At 43.8% G+C, this 19,105-nt stretch overlaps 1 protein-coding gene across 2 annotated transcripts in view; it reads left to right on the top strand.

The window, feature by feature from the left end:
- LOC117291695 (hyccin-like) overlaps nt 1-18,258 on the top strand; it is a 138,772-nt gene extending 120,514 nt beyond the window's left edge. For both annotated transcript variants that reach the window (XM_033773543.1, XM_033773542.1), the window contains exons 10-12: nt 10,224-10,311; nt 10,660-10,813; nt 16,989-18,258. In XM_033773543.1, the coding sequence (XP_033629434.1) occupies nt 10,224-10,311; nt 10,660-10,813; nt 16,989-17,377 (631 nt within the window). In that variant the 3' untranslated portion in view covers nt 17,378-18,258. The remainder of the gene's footprint in view (nt 1-10,223; nt 10,312-10,659; nt 10,814-16,988) is intronic.
- Nucleotides 18,259-19,105: the final 847 nt, after the last annotated feature.

Here is a 19,105-nt window from a genome sequence, read left to right as displayed (position 1 = left end):
ATTACTAGCATTCGGCTTCTACAGTTGAAATTGTTTGTTTTGAAAGTTGTTTCTTTCAATAAAAATGACAAAGTTCTACTTGGATGTTATATAAAACAAATAATGAATGTTTTTCATTCGTGCAATGGTGCGAATATGTTCATTCGTTGAAAGCTGGAATGTTCCATTCAACTCGGCTCCGCCTCGTTGAATAGAACATTCCATCTTTCAACTCATGAACATATTCGCACCATTGCACTCATAAACATTCATTATGTGTATACTAATGAGAACTTGTCTTGCTTTGTATTTTTCTACCGGGGAGTATATTTTTCAGAATAGCCTTCTCAGTTCTGAAAAGAACTGTCCTTTCTTTTAACTACTACCTGGGCAGAAAGCACATTTGTACATGTAAGAAATCGGCCAGGGACTACTACATGTACCTTCGCTTTAGTGGGGACTTTTAGTAAAAAAAATCATAAAAAAAATCAATCTCTTGATGATGACTTAAGCAAGCTTGTCCAAATTTTGAGACAAACTTGCTTTAGCCATAGAGCAAGGAACAGAAGTAGTTACAACTCCAGTCTCAATCTCCGAAGCTCAAATTAATCCGATTAGTGCTGCCTCCAGTGGAAACACTATGGATGTGAACCGCAGCGACTGTAAAAGGCTGTACACATTCCAACCGCAGCAAGCTCTTTGTACCCCATGTGTGTTACCGCCTTTCGCTGCCGTCACTGGTATCACATCGTTTTCCATTCATAATTATTGGAGTGGTAAAGTAGCAACACACAAGTTCAATGCGTGCGCAGTAAACAATGTCACCTACATTGCATGCGCACAGTGCTACATTAGAAACTGTAGACTTTGAGCTTTTGACTGAATTTTGAAGCAAACAAATCGGCCTTTCCTGTGATGAATTATGACATTTGTTAGGTTTTGCTGATCGGGAAAATTATGAAATATGTGGTATTGATTGTTTTATCATGAAAAGAATGTCAGTGGTCTCTGGCCGTTGAAAACGAAATGGGATTGTTTGCAAACGCTTTTCCTACAGGGGATATGCATTTGAACAATAGACACAATTAAATACAAACTGAAAAAGGGGAATATAAAATGATTTTTTTTTTTAAACACTTTTATACAATTTCGCGTAGGATATTTTTGGTTAAGAAGATTGAGAGAGCCGTAATTATTCAACTGTTTTTGTGTTTGTTTTATAAGAATATTACAAACGGGTAATTTCAATTGCATTTTTGTTTGCCAAAATCACTGAAATGTCGTTATTCATTGCTAAAATCATCCTTGCCGTATGCTGTTTGGTTGAAAAGGACGCTTGAACGCACTGCAATTTTTTTCTTCTTTTTCTGTGGCGTAACCACAGACATATAATACCTAGTTCAATTATACTTCGCTCGTTAGGAAATGCGCCCCCAGATGTTTCTGCCGATTAGCGCTAGTCATTATACGCCCGCGGTAATACACATAGAACCTTCAGGCATGTGAGACTTCCTCTTTTCAGCTGATTCCTCTTTTTGGATTTTGAGTTTCCTCTTTTTTTTCTTCACTTTCTGTGTACAAAAGTATAGGAATATTATATTTTCCTCTTTTCTTCTTGCCTGGTTTTCTCTTTTCCTCTTTTTTCATTGATAGTTACTCACATGCCTGAACCTTTGAAGATGACTAGTTGTAACTCTTTCTCTTCCTTGCTCTTTGCTTTAGCCTAGCCCTGGCGGCCTTACACTTTCGTATTATACTACAGTGACGTCCTGGATATCAGGGCCCATTTCTGGGGCGGAAAATGTTTAAAAGCTTCATAACTCAAATCTTACCTGCAAGAAAGCACTAATTTCAACAGATTCACATTCTATGGCAGCATACATTTTTCTGCGGTGGGTTTTGATCGCAGTTATTCTTCACAAATCCGTAATTTTCATGAAACAATGCAGCTCCCAACGTTAAGGAATTCCCATTTTTGTTCGTACTCTCACAGTCTGCTGTGTGTATGCAAGATGGACGACGCACAAATCTTGCGCTGCGTTTGCGTGTAACGCTGTGCAGTCAAGATACGGTGACCAAGAATTCATGGGTCTTGCATCATGCGTCTTGCACGCGAATGTATACGCGTACGCACGGCAACAGACAACACTGTGAGAAAATAATCAAAAACGGGAATTTTTTAATGTTGGGAGCTGCATTATTTCACGAAAATGACGGATTTGTGAGGAATAATATGATGACCAAAACCCACCGCAGAAAAATGTATGCAGCCATGGAATGTGAATCTGTTGAAATTAGTGGCTTTCAACAAAATAAAAATCACTTGATAGTACATGTTTTCCTCTATCACAATCAACCAAGAAACTACTGAGCTCTTCAAAATGTACAATTTTATTACCATTTTTGTACAGTTGTTAGGTCACAAACTAGTCAATTTATATACTTCACATAATAAATCCACCAACAAACCTCACTCTTCTGTTTCTAAAGTTACTTAAAGTGTTCATGGTTTGCGATTTGTTTCTTGTTGAGGGCTGATGTGGTTTAACCAGAATCAGAATTTAAACTATCAGCAGTGACACACCCAGGATTTATTATTTTTTTGGGGTGGGCCATATTTTCCCCAAAAATTTCTTTCGAAGATTGTAAAACAAAAAATCAAAACAAATCAAACAAACAAATTGAATACCTTGGAGGGGCTGGGATCAATCCCCCAGACCCATCGTCCCCCCCCCCCCCCCCCCCCCCTTTGGGTGCACCACTGTGATTATTAGTGATCCCAGTTAGAGATTACATCAAGGTTGAGATGGAGAAGCTGTCTGCCTTTCTTCAGTAGATCACAAACTTATGCAGTCTTACTTTAACCCCCTGTGATGAATCTTGAACAACAAATTAATGCATAGTAACTTTCTGAGAAATCCTCAAGAACAATTTGTTCACCATGCTGCAACTCTGACTTCAGTGCCCATTTTAATAGAGCTGCTCAGCAGCAGATTTTGTGCTAACTGTGCGATTTCCATATACGGTTGTATAGCACACGAAAAGGCATGCTAACCTTCCGATGAAGTCAGAGTTGCAGCATGGTGACATTTTTTGTTTACCATCTTGGAAAGAATTTTGTTTCGGAAAAATGCCCTCCCCCCCCCCACCCCCCTCCACCCACAACCCAAATTAAATCCTGGGTGTATCACTGCTGGTATTTTAAAGTATGATTCTGGTTAGACCACATCAGCCCTCAACATGAAAAAATCCCAAACCAATAACAAATTTAGTAACTTTGGAAAGTTTTTTATTTTTATTTATTTATAAAGTAAAGTGCATGTATAAATTGACTAATTTGTAACCTACCAACTGTACAAAAATAGTCTTAAAGTTGTAAATTTTGAAGAGCCCAGTTGTTTCTTAGTGTATTCTGATAGAGGATGACATGCTCTATCAAGTGATTTTCATTTCATTGACTTTTGGAATGATGCGTTATTTCAAAAATTGGGTCAAAGGTCACGATAACATATTAAAGATCATAGTGACTTGTACAAAAATAGTCATAAACTTGTAAATTTTGAAGAGCCCAACTGTTTCTTAGTGGATGCTGATAGAGGAAGACATGCTCTATCAAATGATTTTTACTTCGTTGAGTTTTGGAATGATACATTATTTCAAAAACGGGGTCAAAGGTCACAATAAAGATTACAGTGACCTACATTTCAGAAAATTTATTTTTGATGAAAGAATTGATTTGAGCATGCAATTCTCATCAATTTGATACCAAATTTGCATATATGTGATAAAAATTGACAGGGTTATGACATAATTTTACCAAAAAGGTGGTATTTTACCCTAAAAATGTCAGATTTTAGTGGTTTCTGCCCTGACCACATGGAAAGTCCGATCGGGCTGAAAATTGGTGTGCATTCATTGCTCATTAGGACCTACAAGCACAGCAATTTTTATCAAAATCAGGAGACATGAGGTAAAAAAGTGCGTTGGTCTGACATGGAATGACCCAGGTAAGATTTGAGTTATGAAGCTTTGAAATTTTTCCGCCCCAGAAACGGGCCTTAATAGTTAGGACTCTGTATCTGTGTACAGAGGAAGAGTCCTATATAGGGCTAGCTTTAGCCATCATCAGGAGATTTATTTATTTATTTATTCATTCAAACTACATAATGTCAACATGACGTTATACAATACTGAGTAGTTTATGGTGCAGTAAACAGTTTGTAGATAGTTGATAAATTACTCCTTTGTGTTTTACAATCATTGAGTCTCTTTTATTTCTTTTCTCTTTTTTCCTCTATTGCTCAGAAGCCCAGGTGTGTGCTTTGTGTCTACTTCACTCTACTTACCGGTAGAGTCGAATTACTAATTTGCATATTCCCTATGCCGCGAGGCAATAATGCTAAGACTTTCACACACACACAATAGCGCCCTTCACCGTCCTACCCACAACGCCCCGCGACATGCCTGCCGCGGAGTCGTCCTCTTTTCTCTTTGCCGCGAGTGGGTAAGGACTCTTCGGCACCCGCCCATGCCATAGGCTGTGGGGCGCTAGCCATGGGGAAGAGGATTAATGGTGCAGAGTCGGGTACCTGGGATTCCCCCGGAATACCCCACTCACAGGGCCCGCCCTCGTCTTCGGGTTTCACCCGTTGCTCAGATGTTCCTGTAACTCAGGCTTCCTCTGAGAGGGCCTCGGATTCGTCCCGAGACCGGGTACCGTTAACAAGAGGCAGAAGCCCAGAAAGGACCGTCATTTGCGGTCATCTGACGAGTCTTCGCCTGACACCCATAGGAAACGTCTTCGGGGTAGCGAACCGCTATCCCGGGATGAATTCCCGACGGCATTCCAGACTTTAGGGGCCTTACTATCCGGCCGGCGTGAAGTCCAGGACTTTGCTCAAATTCAAGGGCCGTACACCCAGCCCGACCACTTCGGTCATGGCTGGGTGCACTCAGGGTTCACAGTCAGCCGGACACCGGCCTCCCCTCCCAGCCACCGTCCCACAACCACCGCACAGGACGTTGCATGGGGTGTTGTGGAACAGACTGGTGTGCGGTCACGCACGTGTGCACGGGCACAATCCCAGACGGGGATCAGCATACACCCTTCGGGTCCTTTGTCTCCGATCGGGATGCAGAGCAACACGCCTTAGGCACAGCCCTGCCGTTGGATGAACAGTCACTGAGTGTGTCTGACCGGCTCTCTGCTCAACGGCTCTCAATTGCCGAGAATGAACTGCGCCTTGTCCAGAGGGACATGGCCCATGTTCTGGACCTTCCCGCCGAGAAAACGGCATCTCCCCCGTTGTGCGGCGATTGTTTAAGAGGAGGACAGGCCCTGCTCCGAGGAGCGGGATTATTTTCCCGGCTATATCATTCGACCGCGTATGTACTGATCGCATCGAGGGCATGGGGATTTTAATAAATATTTTTCGACCCCTGTCCTGCCGGACTCCGCATCAGACAAACTGACCGCGGACAGGGGGTCAACCTCCTCCAAACTCGACCCACATCAACGACCTGGAAATGCTGGCGGTCCGAAATGCCCTCTAGCACTTCCATGCACAGTTAGTGGGGCAGGCCGTCCTGGTGCGCTCCGACAACGCTACTGTGGTAGCGTATATCAATCACCAGGGGGGCACCCGGTCGGCCCGGCTGTGTGCACTAGCCTGGGACCTAAATCACTGGTGCATTCCGCAGGGGATCGCCCTGTCGGCGGTGTACAATCCAGGGAAGGATAAGCTCACGGCCGACGCTCTTTCCCGGGGCTGGATCGTCCCAACAGAGTGGTCCCTCCGCCCCTGTGTGGCCCAGTCGCTCTTCCTGCTAATCGACCGGCCTCATGTGGATTTGTTCGCCTCTCGGACGAACAATCAACTGCCGATCTACTGCGCCAGGGGTACCGACCCCGGGTCATGGCGGATCAACGCTCTGACTATGCGATGGGAGGGGCTGTTAGCATACGCCTACCCGCCCATCTCCCTCATTCCACGGGTGCTGACAAAGATCGAGCAGGATTACTGCAAAGTTCTCTTGATCGCCCCTTTTTGGCCCCGACAGCCCTGGTTCCCTCAGCTGATCAGGCTCCTGGTGCACAGGCCGGACCTCATATACCAGCCAGGATCCGGAGTGGTTCAGACGGCTGCAGGGGATCTGCACCTGATGTGCTGGGCGCTGTCATGGGATCCCTCAGAGCAGGGGGCCTTTCGAGACGGGCTGCGGAAGTTGCCGCCCAGTCCCGGAGGGCCTCAACTCGAAGAGTATATGACTGCCGACTACACCATTTCTTTAAATGGTGTAGGCGGAGAGCTATACATCCCGCCGATACTTCTGTAGAGGAAGTCGGGGATTTCCTCCTATATCTTTTTGATAGCGGGCCATTTCAGCGGTCCACGGGGGATTTGCCAACGGTTCGACGGTTTCGGATAATCGGGCGATCAGGCAGCTGACTAAGGGTATGTTTGTCACCCGTCCCCCTGTGCGCAAACTGGTCCCATCCTGGGACCTCTTTAGCGTACTGTCAGCACTAACCAAACCCCCTTATGAACCACTGAGTGGGGCCACGTTGCTGCACTTAACGGTCAAAGTGGCCTTTTTGGTGGCGGTCGCTACGTCTCGCCGACAGAGTGAACTCCACTCCCTTACAGTGGCGGCAGGACATACCGGTGGGAACCCGGAGGAGCCCGCCTGATTCCTACGGCGGGGTTTCTGGCCAAGAACCAATCCGGTTCTTTCGAACCCCCAGACATCTTTGTCCCCGACCTTAAAGCCTTTCCGGCGGTTGTGGCCGACAAACTTTGGTGCCCGGTACGGGCATTAAAGTGGTACATCGACCGCACAAAGTAAATCCGAACCGGCAACGAACAGCTGTTCGTTCCGACCAGCATCCCGCGATACGATCGCGCGTTGGATAGTTACAACCATCTGCCTGGTGCCGGGCGGATGGCCAGCGACCGATGGTCCGGTTCATGCCCACGAAGTATGGGGAGTGTCGGCCTCATGGGCTTTCTTTAAAGGTGTCTCCATGAATGACATAACAAGGGCGGCCTCCTGGAAGAGCCCGTCCACGTTCTCCGACTGCTACCTGAAGGGCGTTCTGCAGGTGGATGGGAGAGCGGGTAGAGCGGTGTTACAGGCGGCCTGCCAAGCTGCGAAGCCAGAACAAGCTCCACCTTGTCAGTCACGTGTTTAGGTGAGTTTTCCACGGTATTACAGTGCGAACAATACTTAATGTTTTGTTCACCCGTGGGGACGACACCCCCTGTCCATTTGGGCATGGACCACTGTCGGGCCTAGCGGTCGCGAAGCGTGCTCTGAATTTTTGAGTGCGCCGGGGTCCTACGCCCCCTTAAGGCATGCAGTAGCACCGCGTATACCCACCGCCTTTCCTCGGTGCGAGTCTATGGGTACCGGTAAGTAGAGTGAAGTAGACTCTGCCCCACAGAAGTGTGGATGGGGTCTACGAATGAATACTTACCGGTAGAGTATCCCTCCCTCCTTCCCCACATACTCGGTCCTTGGGTGCTTACATTTAGTAGGGCTCATCGGAAAGAGGACGACTTCGTGGCAGGCATGTAGCGGGGCGTTGTGGGTAGGACGGTGGAGGGCGCTATTGTGTGTGTGTGAAAGTCTTAGCATTATTGCCTCGCGGCATGGGGAATATGCAAATTAGTAATTCGACTCTACCGGTAAGTAGAGTGAAGTAGACACAAAGCACACACCTGGGCTTCTGAGCAATAGAGGAAAAAAGAGAAAAGAAATAAAAGAGACTCGATGATTGTTAAACATAAAGGAGTAATATCAACATTCTATATATACAAACTGTTTACTGCACCATAAACTTTATGGCAAAATTAGTAATTCGACTCTACCGGTAAGTATTCGTTTTAAGACCCCATCCACACTTCCTGGGGGGGGGGGGGATTTTAAACAATGCATTTCTATATCTTAGGTGCTTTTTTTTCAAGCATCCTTGCAAAATTACCATAGGGATAAAGAGTGTATATAAATGTTAATGTTTGGTACGATAAGAGTTTACACTCTGGAGACTTGATATTTTTAGCGGTGAGGGTCGGGTGAATTTACAAAAAAAAAATGATCTAGGATAGGGTATGTAAAAAGTGAATACACTGTTTTGTGTGAGATCTCTTTGAATTCTAACTTCAACGTTGGGGAATTTTTTTAGAAGCGCAGAGAATTGGTTGTTTTTACTTAATGTCTTGCGATCATCAAAGTATACGTTTGAGAGGTTGCAACTTGTTGCTCTTGCTGAATCAGTTGACATCTCTTCAGTTCTTGGATTTAATCCCTTAGCTGGTCAAATGGCAGCCTTATCATGTCAACAGGCCCGAGCCATATGGAGATAACATAACATAGTCTCAACATTGTGAAGCATGTACGTATGTACGCCAATGCCCAACTTCAGATAATGTTTGAAGGGTTTTAACATAGTTCGGGTTGTACACCAGAATAATAATAATAATAATAATAATAATAATAATAATAATAATAATAATAATAATAATAATAATAATAATAATAATAATAATAATAATAATAATAATAATAATAATAATAATAATAATAATAATAATAATAATAATAATAATAATAATAATAATAATAATAAATCTGGCATTGCTCTGCCAGATGGTACACAGTTGAGGGCTTTGGGTGAGGAGGAGAGTTATCGGTATCTTGGTGTACTTGAATCGGACCATGTCCTTCACAAGGAATCAAAGGTAAGGCTGAAGGCAGAATACATCAGGCGTGTAAAGAAATGTTTGAAGTCTAAACTAAACGGGGGGAACATGATTAAGGCGATTAACACATGGGCCGTGTCTTTGATGAGGTACAGTGCGGGTATTGTCGAGTGGACTAAGGAAGATCTAGATGTCACTGACAGGAGGACAAGAAAACTAATGACCATGCATGGCATGCTACACCCGCGGTCAAATGTTAGTAGACTCTATCTTCCGAGGTCAGAGGGCGGAAGGGGGTTGCTTAGCGTGGCGGACAGTGTTAACATCGAGCGCAGAAGCTTGCATTGTCATGTCAGAAGGACCGAGGAGAGCTTGTTGAAAGTTGCACAAAGGTACACGAGGGCAGACGAAGTTGGGCCGAAGGAGTACAAGAGGGAAAGGAAGGAGGAAAGACATCAAGATTGGAGGAACAAACCACTTCATGGCCGGTTCTTGAGGTGTACTGAGGAAGTGGCCAGCAGCAAGTCATGGAATTGGTTAAAGAGTGGAGAACTAAAGAAGGAAACAGAGGGCTTGATTACTGCGGCGCAAGACCAGTCTCTAAGGACAAATGTAATGAAGGCAAGGATAGAGAAAGCAAACGTCTCTCCTATGTGTAGAATGTGCAATAAAGCAGAGGAGACTGTATTTCATATTGTTAGCGAATGCAGTAAGATGGCCCAGACGGAGTACAAAGGAAGACATGACAAGCTGGCCAAGGTGATTCACTGGGATCTGTGTAAGAAGTATGGTGTCAAAGTGCTTGCGAAATGGTACAACCATGTTCCGGAGAAAGTTGTAGAGACCGACCAGGTCAAGATCCTATGGGACTTTAACATTCAGACCGATCATGTTATACAACATAGGCGTCCGGATGTTGTGCTATTAGATAAGACGAAGAAGATGTGTCATCTCATTGACATAGCTGTGCCAGGTGATACAAGGGTAGCTTCGAAGGAGATGGAAAAGATCGAGAAGTACCAGGACCTGGCCAGGGAACTTCGTAAGATTTGGCAGGTAAAGGTAAAAGTAGTCCCCGTGGTGGTTGGAGCACTTGGCACCATTCCCAAAGCACTGGGGAAACATCTAGATGAAATAGGGACAAATGTGAGGGTAGATCTGTTACAGAAGGCAGCGCTTTTGGGAACAGCGAGGATCCTGAGAAAGACCCTTGAGATCTAAGGCTACGGGACGTAGCCCGACTCGAGGAGTTACCGGCACAAAGGAAAATGAGATCTTTCTTTTGCATGCTGTGATAAAATGAAATAATAATAATAATAATAATAATAATAATAATAATAATAATAATAATAATAATAATAATAATAATAATAATAATAATAATAATAATAATAACAACAACCGTATTTCTATAGCGCCTAACACCTACAAAAGAAAGTCTCTAAGCTCTCAAATGCACATTTCTACCTAGTTTTGTTTTACCCAAAATATGATTATGCTTTTATGAATGGACTGACTAAAGGAATCTCTCACTGTGCACAGGTTTAATGGGCAAGCTACCGCTGGTATGCTTGCAGTGGATGACATCCACTTCAGAGCCAGCTATGAAAATTATGCTGATGTTTTATTGGTAAGATCTATGTGTCTTCTAGATGTCTCACATAAAAAAGAACCCTATTTCTATATCTGATAAAACTAACAGGAAATGCATAAATTCTGTTGGGGTTTCATGTTATTTCAATATTAATTGGTACAACAAGTCCCATTCACTCTTTATTATGATTGTTCATTCCAAGTTTCACAGTAATCATTCAACTTGTTTTTGTATCCTGGAAAACAAGTCGTTTGGTGATGTCGAATGGTGATGTAGAATGTTGGGTCTTGCTAGTAAAATATTTAGTATTTTGTATTTAACTTAGACCAGCTGCACTGTTTGCTATAAAGTTGCTGATGAAAAATGCATTTGAATATGTTACAGGTGACCAACGCAATCAAGCATTCTCTTGATACCAATCCATCGGGTAGACCAAATGATGGGCCAGTTGGCATAAATGTTGCCATTACACCACCATCGCCTGTTGTCAAGCGCTCTGCTATTACAAATGCATCATTCAAGATACGCAGACAAAAAGGTACTTTAGCTTTTATTTTCATTATCTTGTGCATAAACTTCTTTTTTACTTTTTCTCCTTATAAATATAGATAATGAATATGCTGTTTAGCATAGATAAGTTAACTTGAAATGTAGGTAACTGGTTTACTTACATGTGTGGCTGAAGTTCATAGTGGAGTTATGAGCGCAGTGAATACCATATTGAGCTGGTGAATGATACGCTGCTCTAGTGTTTGCATTGTCCAGTTCAGTGTAGTTGTTGTGATTACCAGGTTGCAATACTTGACCTTCAGCCAGGGTCCTTTTGGGAGTAGTGACATTTTAATAACGAATTGGAGCTCTAGTCTTATCTGAGGTCGTTGCCTGGTACATGATGCAATCAAGGATGGTTTGTTCAACAAGATGATCAATTCCAGGAAACCATGCTTTTGTCTTAGGTGTTGTTTAGTTTAGGTGATTCCCTGGTGTTCCCTCGTGTGCAATGTCAAAGAAGGTTCGAGTCAAAGCATGAGGAATGACAATGCGTAAAAGATTGCAGTTAGTGACAGCATGATTAGCACAGTGCATAGGCCCTACTTCATACAAACTTTGAAGTGGGTCACCAGGTTGCTGTGCGTTTGGTTGTTTAAGGGCTATGTCCCAGTTACCAGTGACCAGTCTGTGATGCAGTGCTGAAGTGTCTTGTCCTGTGGCATTGCAGTGCGAATGGTCTTTGGTACCGCAAATTGCAAGATGAAGTTAATATGCTGTTCCGCGAGTTTTTCTTCTCGACTGGGGGACCTTGCGAGGATGGAAGCGTATGAAGCTGGTTTAAAGGGTCTATGTAACTTTTGTAGGACAAAAAACACAATGTAAACACAATTTACTCTCAACTTACACAGTTTGGAGATACTGATAGTAGAAAGCTTCCCTGAAAATATTACGTGCTGAGGTGCTGTATAGTACTTGGGAAATGAGTAAAACAATGTCATGAACATTATTTTAATCATTTACAAACATATTTTCATGACATTGTTTTACTCATTTCTCAAAAACTACAGCACCTTGGTAAGTAATATTTGAAGGGAAGCTTTCTACTATCATTATCTTCAAACCCTGTAAGTTTAATGTTAATCTATGGACATTTTGAAAAAGTACCCAAATCCTTTAAGCTTTCCCAGCTGATACTCAACATTGTATTTGTACTCTTGAAGCTTGAGCACCCAATAATCAAACATTGCTGGCGGTGAGTGTTTGGGTTGTTGGACAATGTTACAAGCGGTTTGCTGTCAGTGATAACGGTAAACAATCCACCATAAGCAAAGAGATGGAAGTAGAGTAAAGCCCATGGAGTTTTCGATGCTTCACGCTCGGTCTGCAGTAGCGTTGTACTACCGCCAGGAGTGTTCTACATCTCCTTGCGAGTGGGATGAACAAAAGTTCACCACCAGAGTCATGATCTCAGTTTTCTTAGTTGGATCAAAGTAGGCCATGGCCATGTTTGTGAATCTGCTCAAGAGCTTGTTGTTGTTCAGTTCCCCCATGACCATGGTGCTGCGTCTTTAGTGAGTATCGCGTAAGGGTTTGGAGATCGTTGCCAGATCAGGGCCCTAATTTATGGCTCTGCCTACCGTAAGCACAGAGTCAGGGAATTTCTCTGCTTATGGGCAAGCGTAGTATTTCACTCACTTCCCTTTAGAGCCACTATATCACATTTTCCCTAACCGATAGGTTTGATTTGCCAAGAGTTTTACAAATACACATAGTAGCGCCCTCTCTCGTCCCATACTGCCCCGAAGTCTGGCCGCCATGTTATCTTCCTCTTTTCTCTTAGCACCGACAAGAGTGGATGCATTTATTTCTGCTCTGATAAAAGTGTTCAGTGTCTTAGTTTTACGCTTTTTTATTTCTGATAAGATAAGGATAAGAAGTAGAGTGTTTTTTACTTGAGATTATTTCTTTTTCTGAAGTTCCCTAGAGTTTGTTTTTTATGCCCGCGTCAAAGCCCAAGGAGCTTATAGTGTTTGCCTTGTCCTTCCGTGTGTGTGTGTATTGCCTACCCTCCGAGGACCTTGGTAACAAAATGGACAATAGGTCCTCACCAGTCGGTTCTTTGTTTTCAGGTGTCTTCACTAGTTATTCGTGTACAAAGGATTGCTTCAATACAGGAACAAAAGTACATTAGGTGTCCTCTAACATATAGGTGTGCTGTAGCTGTGTGCGTGTGTGCACATCATCTTTGTCCGAGCGATATCATAGGAAGGACTTGGCGTATCAACTCCAAACTTTGTTTTTGGATTGGTCATAGGATCCCCCAGAAGCCTATTGTTTTTGGACCCCCTCAAATAAATATTACGCTCATTATGGCTAAAACAAAAGAAATATTGTTCGAGCAACAAATCAAAAAGGACTTGGCGTATTAACTCCAAACTTGGTTTGTGGTCATTGGACCCCCCAGAAGCCTACTGTTTTTGGACCCCTCAGATAATTATTTGAGTTAATAATGGCTAAACAAAAGAAATTTTGTCCGAGCAATAACTTTAAAAGGACTTAGCGTATCAACTCCAAACTTGGTTTGTGGATTGGTCATGGGATCCCCAAGAAATCCAAAGAGGAATTATCCTGGGGGGAGGAAGAAACAAAAGAAACTGCCATCTTTTTGTCCTTCCTCCGGTGACTCACCCATATGTGTGGACAATCCAACTCGGCCCATCCAACTGGAAGCATTCAGGTCAATCACAGCATCGCTGGCGGCAATGTCTGGGTCCGGATCAATTGCTCCACCAGGATTAAGCCACCAGGGCCCGCCTTTCAAGGCACCAGGGGCCCATGCCTACCCCGACCCAGGGATAGGGATGGCTATGTGGAAACCAACTTGGCCTCCCGCAGACGGTTTCCTGCAGGTCCCTGCTTCGACACAGAGTATTAGCCTCCCCCTGTCGGGAGGACTCGCTGAATCAAACTCGGGGAATGCCAAACGTGGAAATCCGCTTTGCGTAGCGGAACATATTCCACTCGGCTCACGTGACTTGTTACGTGACTTGTCTGGTGAAGTCGCGGACATATAGTATCGTTCGGACATGCAGCATCGCAGGGACTCATGCCCACGCGTTGGGTTCCGAGAGTCTGTGATCAATCGCCCGCGCGTGGGCACCCGCGAGTCTGCAAGTGGCAGCTCCCGTGGCGAGGCGGGCCTGACTGCACATGATAATTCACAGGCGGCGAGCTTGGTAACGTGCGCCGATCCACTGGAAAAGGGGATTCCTCTGATAATTCTCTTGGGTCTGAGGACACTGTGGATATGCACAGACTTTCTAATTTTGAAACCCAGCTGGGACTTGTCCAACGGGACATGATTAGGGTGCTCAACCTTCCGACTGAGGTGGATACTGATGCAGCCCCTGTCCGCGCCAGTCCTTCAAGAGTCGAACAGCTCCAGTTGAGCCAAGGCCAGCAACCTTTTCAGCCATGCCCCTCGACTCAGTTTGAGCCGATGACATGACAGCTATTGCCGAGGCCACCAAGTGGAAACCAGTAAAATCATGCGAGACGGCTCACTACCATTTCCCTCAGGCAGACTTTGAAAAAAAATTCTCAGTCCCATCTATCTCTGATTCCATCAAGGACAAGCTAGTGGCCGATGGGGCAGCCTCGGCCCCCAAGGGAGTCTTCACAGACAATGGAAGACTCTATGCGCAAGATTGATCTCGCGGGCATCCTCGTTCCTGCTCCTGTTGATTGAATACTTAGTCAGTGGCTGTGAGGAGGACTCAACTATTAGGTTTGAATTGCATGGACATTCGGGTTCGCTTCCTCCTAGGCCAGTGCACTTGTGTCTCAATGATGTCAGTCCTGACCGGACGGAACAATATTTTGGACGCCCTCTTCCTCCAAACAGAGGGAGCGCGTAAACGCCTCCTTGCCCTTTGGATTTGTTCAGAGACAAGTTCCAGGAGGCTATGGAGGCAGAAGCCAAACGACTTGACGCCACAGAGAAAATCAACCTTCATAAACCCAAGGCCCCACTGGCACGTATTAAGGCTAGAAAGACAAAACAAGGATTCCAAATCCCTCAGCACCGCCCCTTCAAAACGGGGTTGAGGCTTTGCGACGCCAGCTGTCCGAGGGACAAGGGTCCAAGGGTCCTGGGCGGATTTTATCCCCAACGAGTGGGTGCCCAATAAGTGTAGGCTACGCTTTGGAGTTTATTAGCAACCCCCCGTAGGGGACACTTGCCCGCCAGACACCAGTGCACTCTCTTCTCGAGAAACGTGAGGCACTCAAAGATTCGTTCCCTCCTCACAAAGAACGCTGTTCGCAAAGTACCCAAATAACAAGAACTCACAGGGTTCATGTCCAGTTTCTTTCTGACACCAAAGAAGGGCACCGTTGTCTGGCGACCATTGTCTGAATCGAAAACCCCTCAACGGATTCATCAGACCAAAACGCTTCAGGATGGGTACACTGCGAGTGGTCCTAGACTCACTGCTTATTATTGGCTGCATCACTGGACCTACAGGATGCTTATTTTCCTCCATTTACCGGTCCTCCCAGACCATAACAAGTTCCTGCGATTCCGTTACAAGGACATCACTTACGAGTTTACTGTCCTCCCCTTCAGGCTTTCAACGGCTTCACAAGCAATAGATTACCACATTCATGTATCTAGACGACTGGCTCGTTGTGGGCCAGTCCGAGGCGGAGGCTCGATCAGCCATGTCCATGACGCTAGATCTATCGACCTCCCTCGGGTTTATCGTCAACGAGGAAAAATCTCGGCCGACGCAAACTCAGCTTCCAATTTTTCTTGGGGCGGAAATTGACCTCCAGAAGGGGATCGCCCGACCATCCCACGAGCGGCTGGTTAACTTACGACAATGTGTTAAACTTTTTCTACAGAGAACATCGGCCTCAGCCCTTGCTTGGCTTCGCCTCCTGGGGCTCATGGCCAGCATGGTAGACCTGGTAGGGTTTTGCAGGCTCCGCATGCGGCCCCTGCAACTACACTTGTTAGCTTTCTACCGACTGAAGCGGGACAAGTTGGGTCACATGATCCCGATACCTTGCCATATTCATCCCCATCTCCGATGGTGGCTCCAGGAGGCAAATGTGGCGTCGGATTTGTCTTTTTGACAAAGCTGACCGTCCGTCATCATCACGCCAGACGCTTCATTGACGGGGCACCACGTGCAGATCAGGTACGACAACACAACTGTGGTCGCCCTCATCAACCAACTGCACCGTTTTTACAAATAGTGCAGAAGGAAGACTGTGGTTCCCTCCAGTTCTCCTGTAGGGGTGATCGGCGATTTCTTCGTCCATCTCTTCCAATCTCTGTTTTTCCAATATTCATTATGATGAATTTAATAATAATATCGAAGTCTTATATAGCGCACGTATCTACCAAACAAGGTACTCAAGTACTCTTGCACCCACCGCCTGTAGCGGTGCCATTCGATGCGATATAGTGGTTCTACCTCTACGGGTAAGTATTCGTTCATAGTTTGTCAATATGCCTTCAGGGGAATTTCCTAATGTGTACACTAACGTTAATTAGCTTTTGTTTTTTTAAGAAATACGATACCTTTGCATGACAGGAAAATTTTGAAACAACTTCTTTTTAAAGGCTGTAGACCCCTTGCATATGCACGTCTCAGGAAAACTTAGAAGCCTATAAACTAGCAACTATCCAGTCCTACTAAATGGACGTCATACTCTAAAAAAACACCATGAGGCAGATAATTGGACGATAGCTGATCTTTGGATGTAAAAACAATAAAGAATGAACCTCAGAAAAATTCCTGTCTAACATTTCAATAATTTTGGGAATAACCCAAAATAGCGAAAATGATAGGCGCGTGCGAGTGCGCTGCTCGTTGTGCAAAGGGTTGTGGCCGAGAGGTAAGTGCATCAATTTTAAGTTCTGGTTCAAGGCATGGTTTTAGATCCCACTAAAGACACCTGTGTCCTTGAGTAACACACCTGTAATATCAGTTGCTTCTCTTCACCCAGGGGTAAATTGGTACCTGTGAGGGCAGAGATGGTTCTTGTGATACCCTCCAGGGAGCTGAGATGGTTTAAGGAATGAACTAAAATGGCCCAGTGACTAGGAGTAATAATGTCTTAACGCAATTATTATTCTTTTGAGTTGCACTGAAGAATTTATATTATATGATATTCTTAGTATTGAACCCTTTTATTCTTTTACCATTTAGAAACAACAATTACAGTCACTATCGAGAGTGTAGAAAAAAGACATGAAACTGCACATCATCTACATTTAATAGAGACTTCAGGAACTGATACTGTTGCCACAACCAGACATACAGGGATGGCAGTCAACCCAGTTGACGTGACAGTTATTGATCAGTCAGGCTCAAAGACAGTAGACTCTCTGGAGATTGAAGAGGTTACAGTCAGTATGAAGGAAACAGAAAGCAAACAAACCAATAAAGATAATAAAAGGCTGCACCAAAGTTCTAATCTCTCATATCATTCTGAAGGTTCCAAAATATCACCAGCCTCACATTCCAGAGAATTGGTTCTGTCAAACAATCGCCCATCATCCAGTTCATCAGGGGAAAGCATCGAGACAAATCTTTAGATTTCTGTTATGAATTTTTACATACATGTCTAAAACACACTTTGTTTTGATATAATGTTCATTTGCCTCCAATTTGGTGGTATATTCTCAGCCAATATGACTGTAAAGTCTTCGGCATAGCAATCAGTGTCTGGATCAGTGTGATTGTCACAGATGATATAAACTAGAATGATGCAATCACATGTTACCTTGTTTGTAGATTAGTCTTGAAGTAAGAGTTGGTTCAAGGTTTGGATTTGGACGTCAGTTCCTTATGTGAAAGCCTAGAGTGATTGGCATAACCAAACATTAAAAAAAAAGCTTGGACTTCTTGCAGACACCATTTTTAGAGATTATAGTAAGCTTGCACCATTATAATAGCACAAATAAAATGTCTCATGAGCTGACTGGTTTTAAAATATATGATTTAATATTGTTGAAATTACAATGTAGAAAAGTAAACAATATTCAATACCAACAGCTCAGTTTTGTATCTGCTATGAAACACCCTCTGTTTATTAAAATATTCATGTGTTCCAATGCTTACATTATCTTGTTTATTCCTAGTTTTCTATACTTGGGGAATAAAAGGGTACTAACAAGTTCTTTAACGGCCGATTAAAACAGGCAGTGTCGTTGCCGTGTTTTTATTGCACGGCAACGACCCTGCGGGGTTTTAAACGGCCGTTTAAGAATGAGTCACTACTCTTTATTCCCAAATGCCTTTTTGGTTAAAAGGCGTGATAAAGTAAGAAACTGTGTAAAACGTATCCTTTTCCGACGTGCTTGAGCTCGTGTCCATGTGTTGCACTGTTATGACTGAGATGCCTATTTCCGACAGTTTCCGGAATCGTTCGTGCGCGTATAGTCTTGGTGCAAGACGTTCTCGTTTTCTTTTCACACACAGCGCGGCCAACTCACTGACAGCGCCCGCATCAACCGTAACAAGAAACGTCTTGCACTAAGACTAACCGGTTATAAACAGAGTCCAGCTGGTCAGTATCAACCATTTAAACAAAAAAAAACATGACGCGCTCTCCACCAATAGGAATAGCAAAACTGTCTGAGGTATTTATGAATGTTTATTATAAATACTCCTTAATCAATATACTTGTTCTAATAGAAGTATGTGTTGCAAATGAACCAGTCACTGTATTTTCTCAACGGATAACTCATAATTGTAACAATGCAAAAATCATTCTTAGTTTTAGTCATGATAACAAACTATGTAATTTAGGGATTTTTGTTTACACTCCCAAGAAAATTAAGGTATTGTTACAATATCAGTCAACTTTATGGCTTCAGGCTTTAGGTTTCACCATAACACCATGAAAACATGTATGTTCTTAAGATTGTTATAGGTTGAAGTTGTGGAGAGAATGAAGTGTTCAAATTCTCTTCTAGTGTGGTGTTCAAGTTAGGAACATTGACATGGATATGAGCTACATTTCATAGATCTTAGCGGCCAATTAAATATGCTACCTTCCTGCGTTTACTTTATGAAAATCCATGGTGAACGCGCAAGCTGGCCGCCTATTTCTAACCTGTGAGGGATATTTTAATACGCAAAGTGTTCAGCTATAGTTTGCATGAAAAAGTGCTTACTGTTAACCATCACTTTGAAATTGGCTCTCCTGCATGTCCTTGCAAAGAAAAACACAAACAAAACCCCAACAATACGCACTAAGATAATAAGCAACCGTGGATTTGTAAAATCCAAGCAAGACAAGAGCATTGTGCATATGTTTG

The sequence above is a fragment of the Asterias rubens genome, chromosome 6, assembly GCF_902459465.1.
Source record: "Asterias rubens chromosome 6, eAstRub1.3, whole genome shotgun sequence".
In the NCBI taxonomy this organism is placed as follows: Eukaryota; Metazoa; Echinodermata; class Asteroidea; order Forcipulatida; family Asteriidae; genus Asterias; species Asterias rubens.
This window is presented reverse-complemented; position numbering and strand designations above follow the sequence as displayed.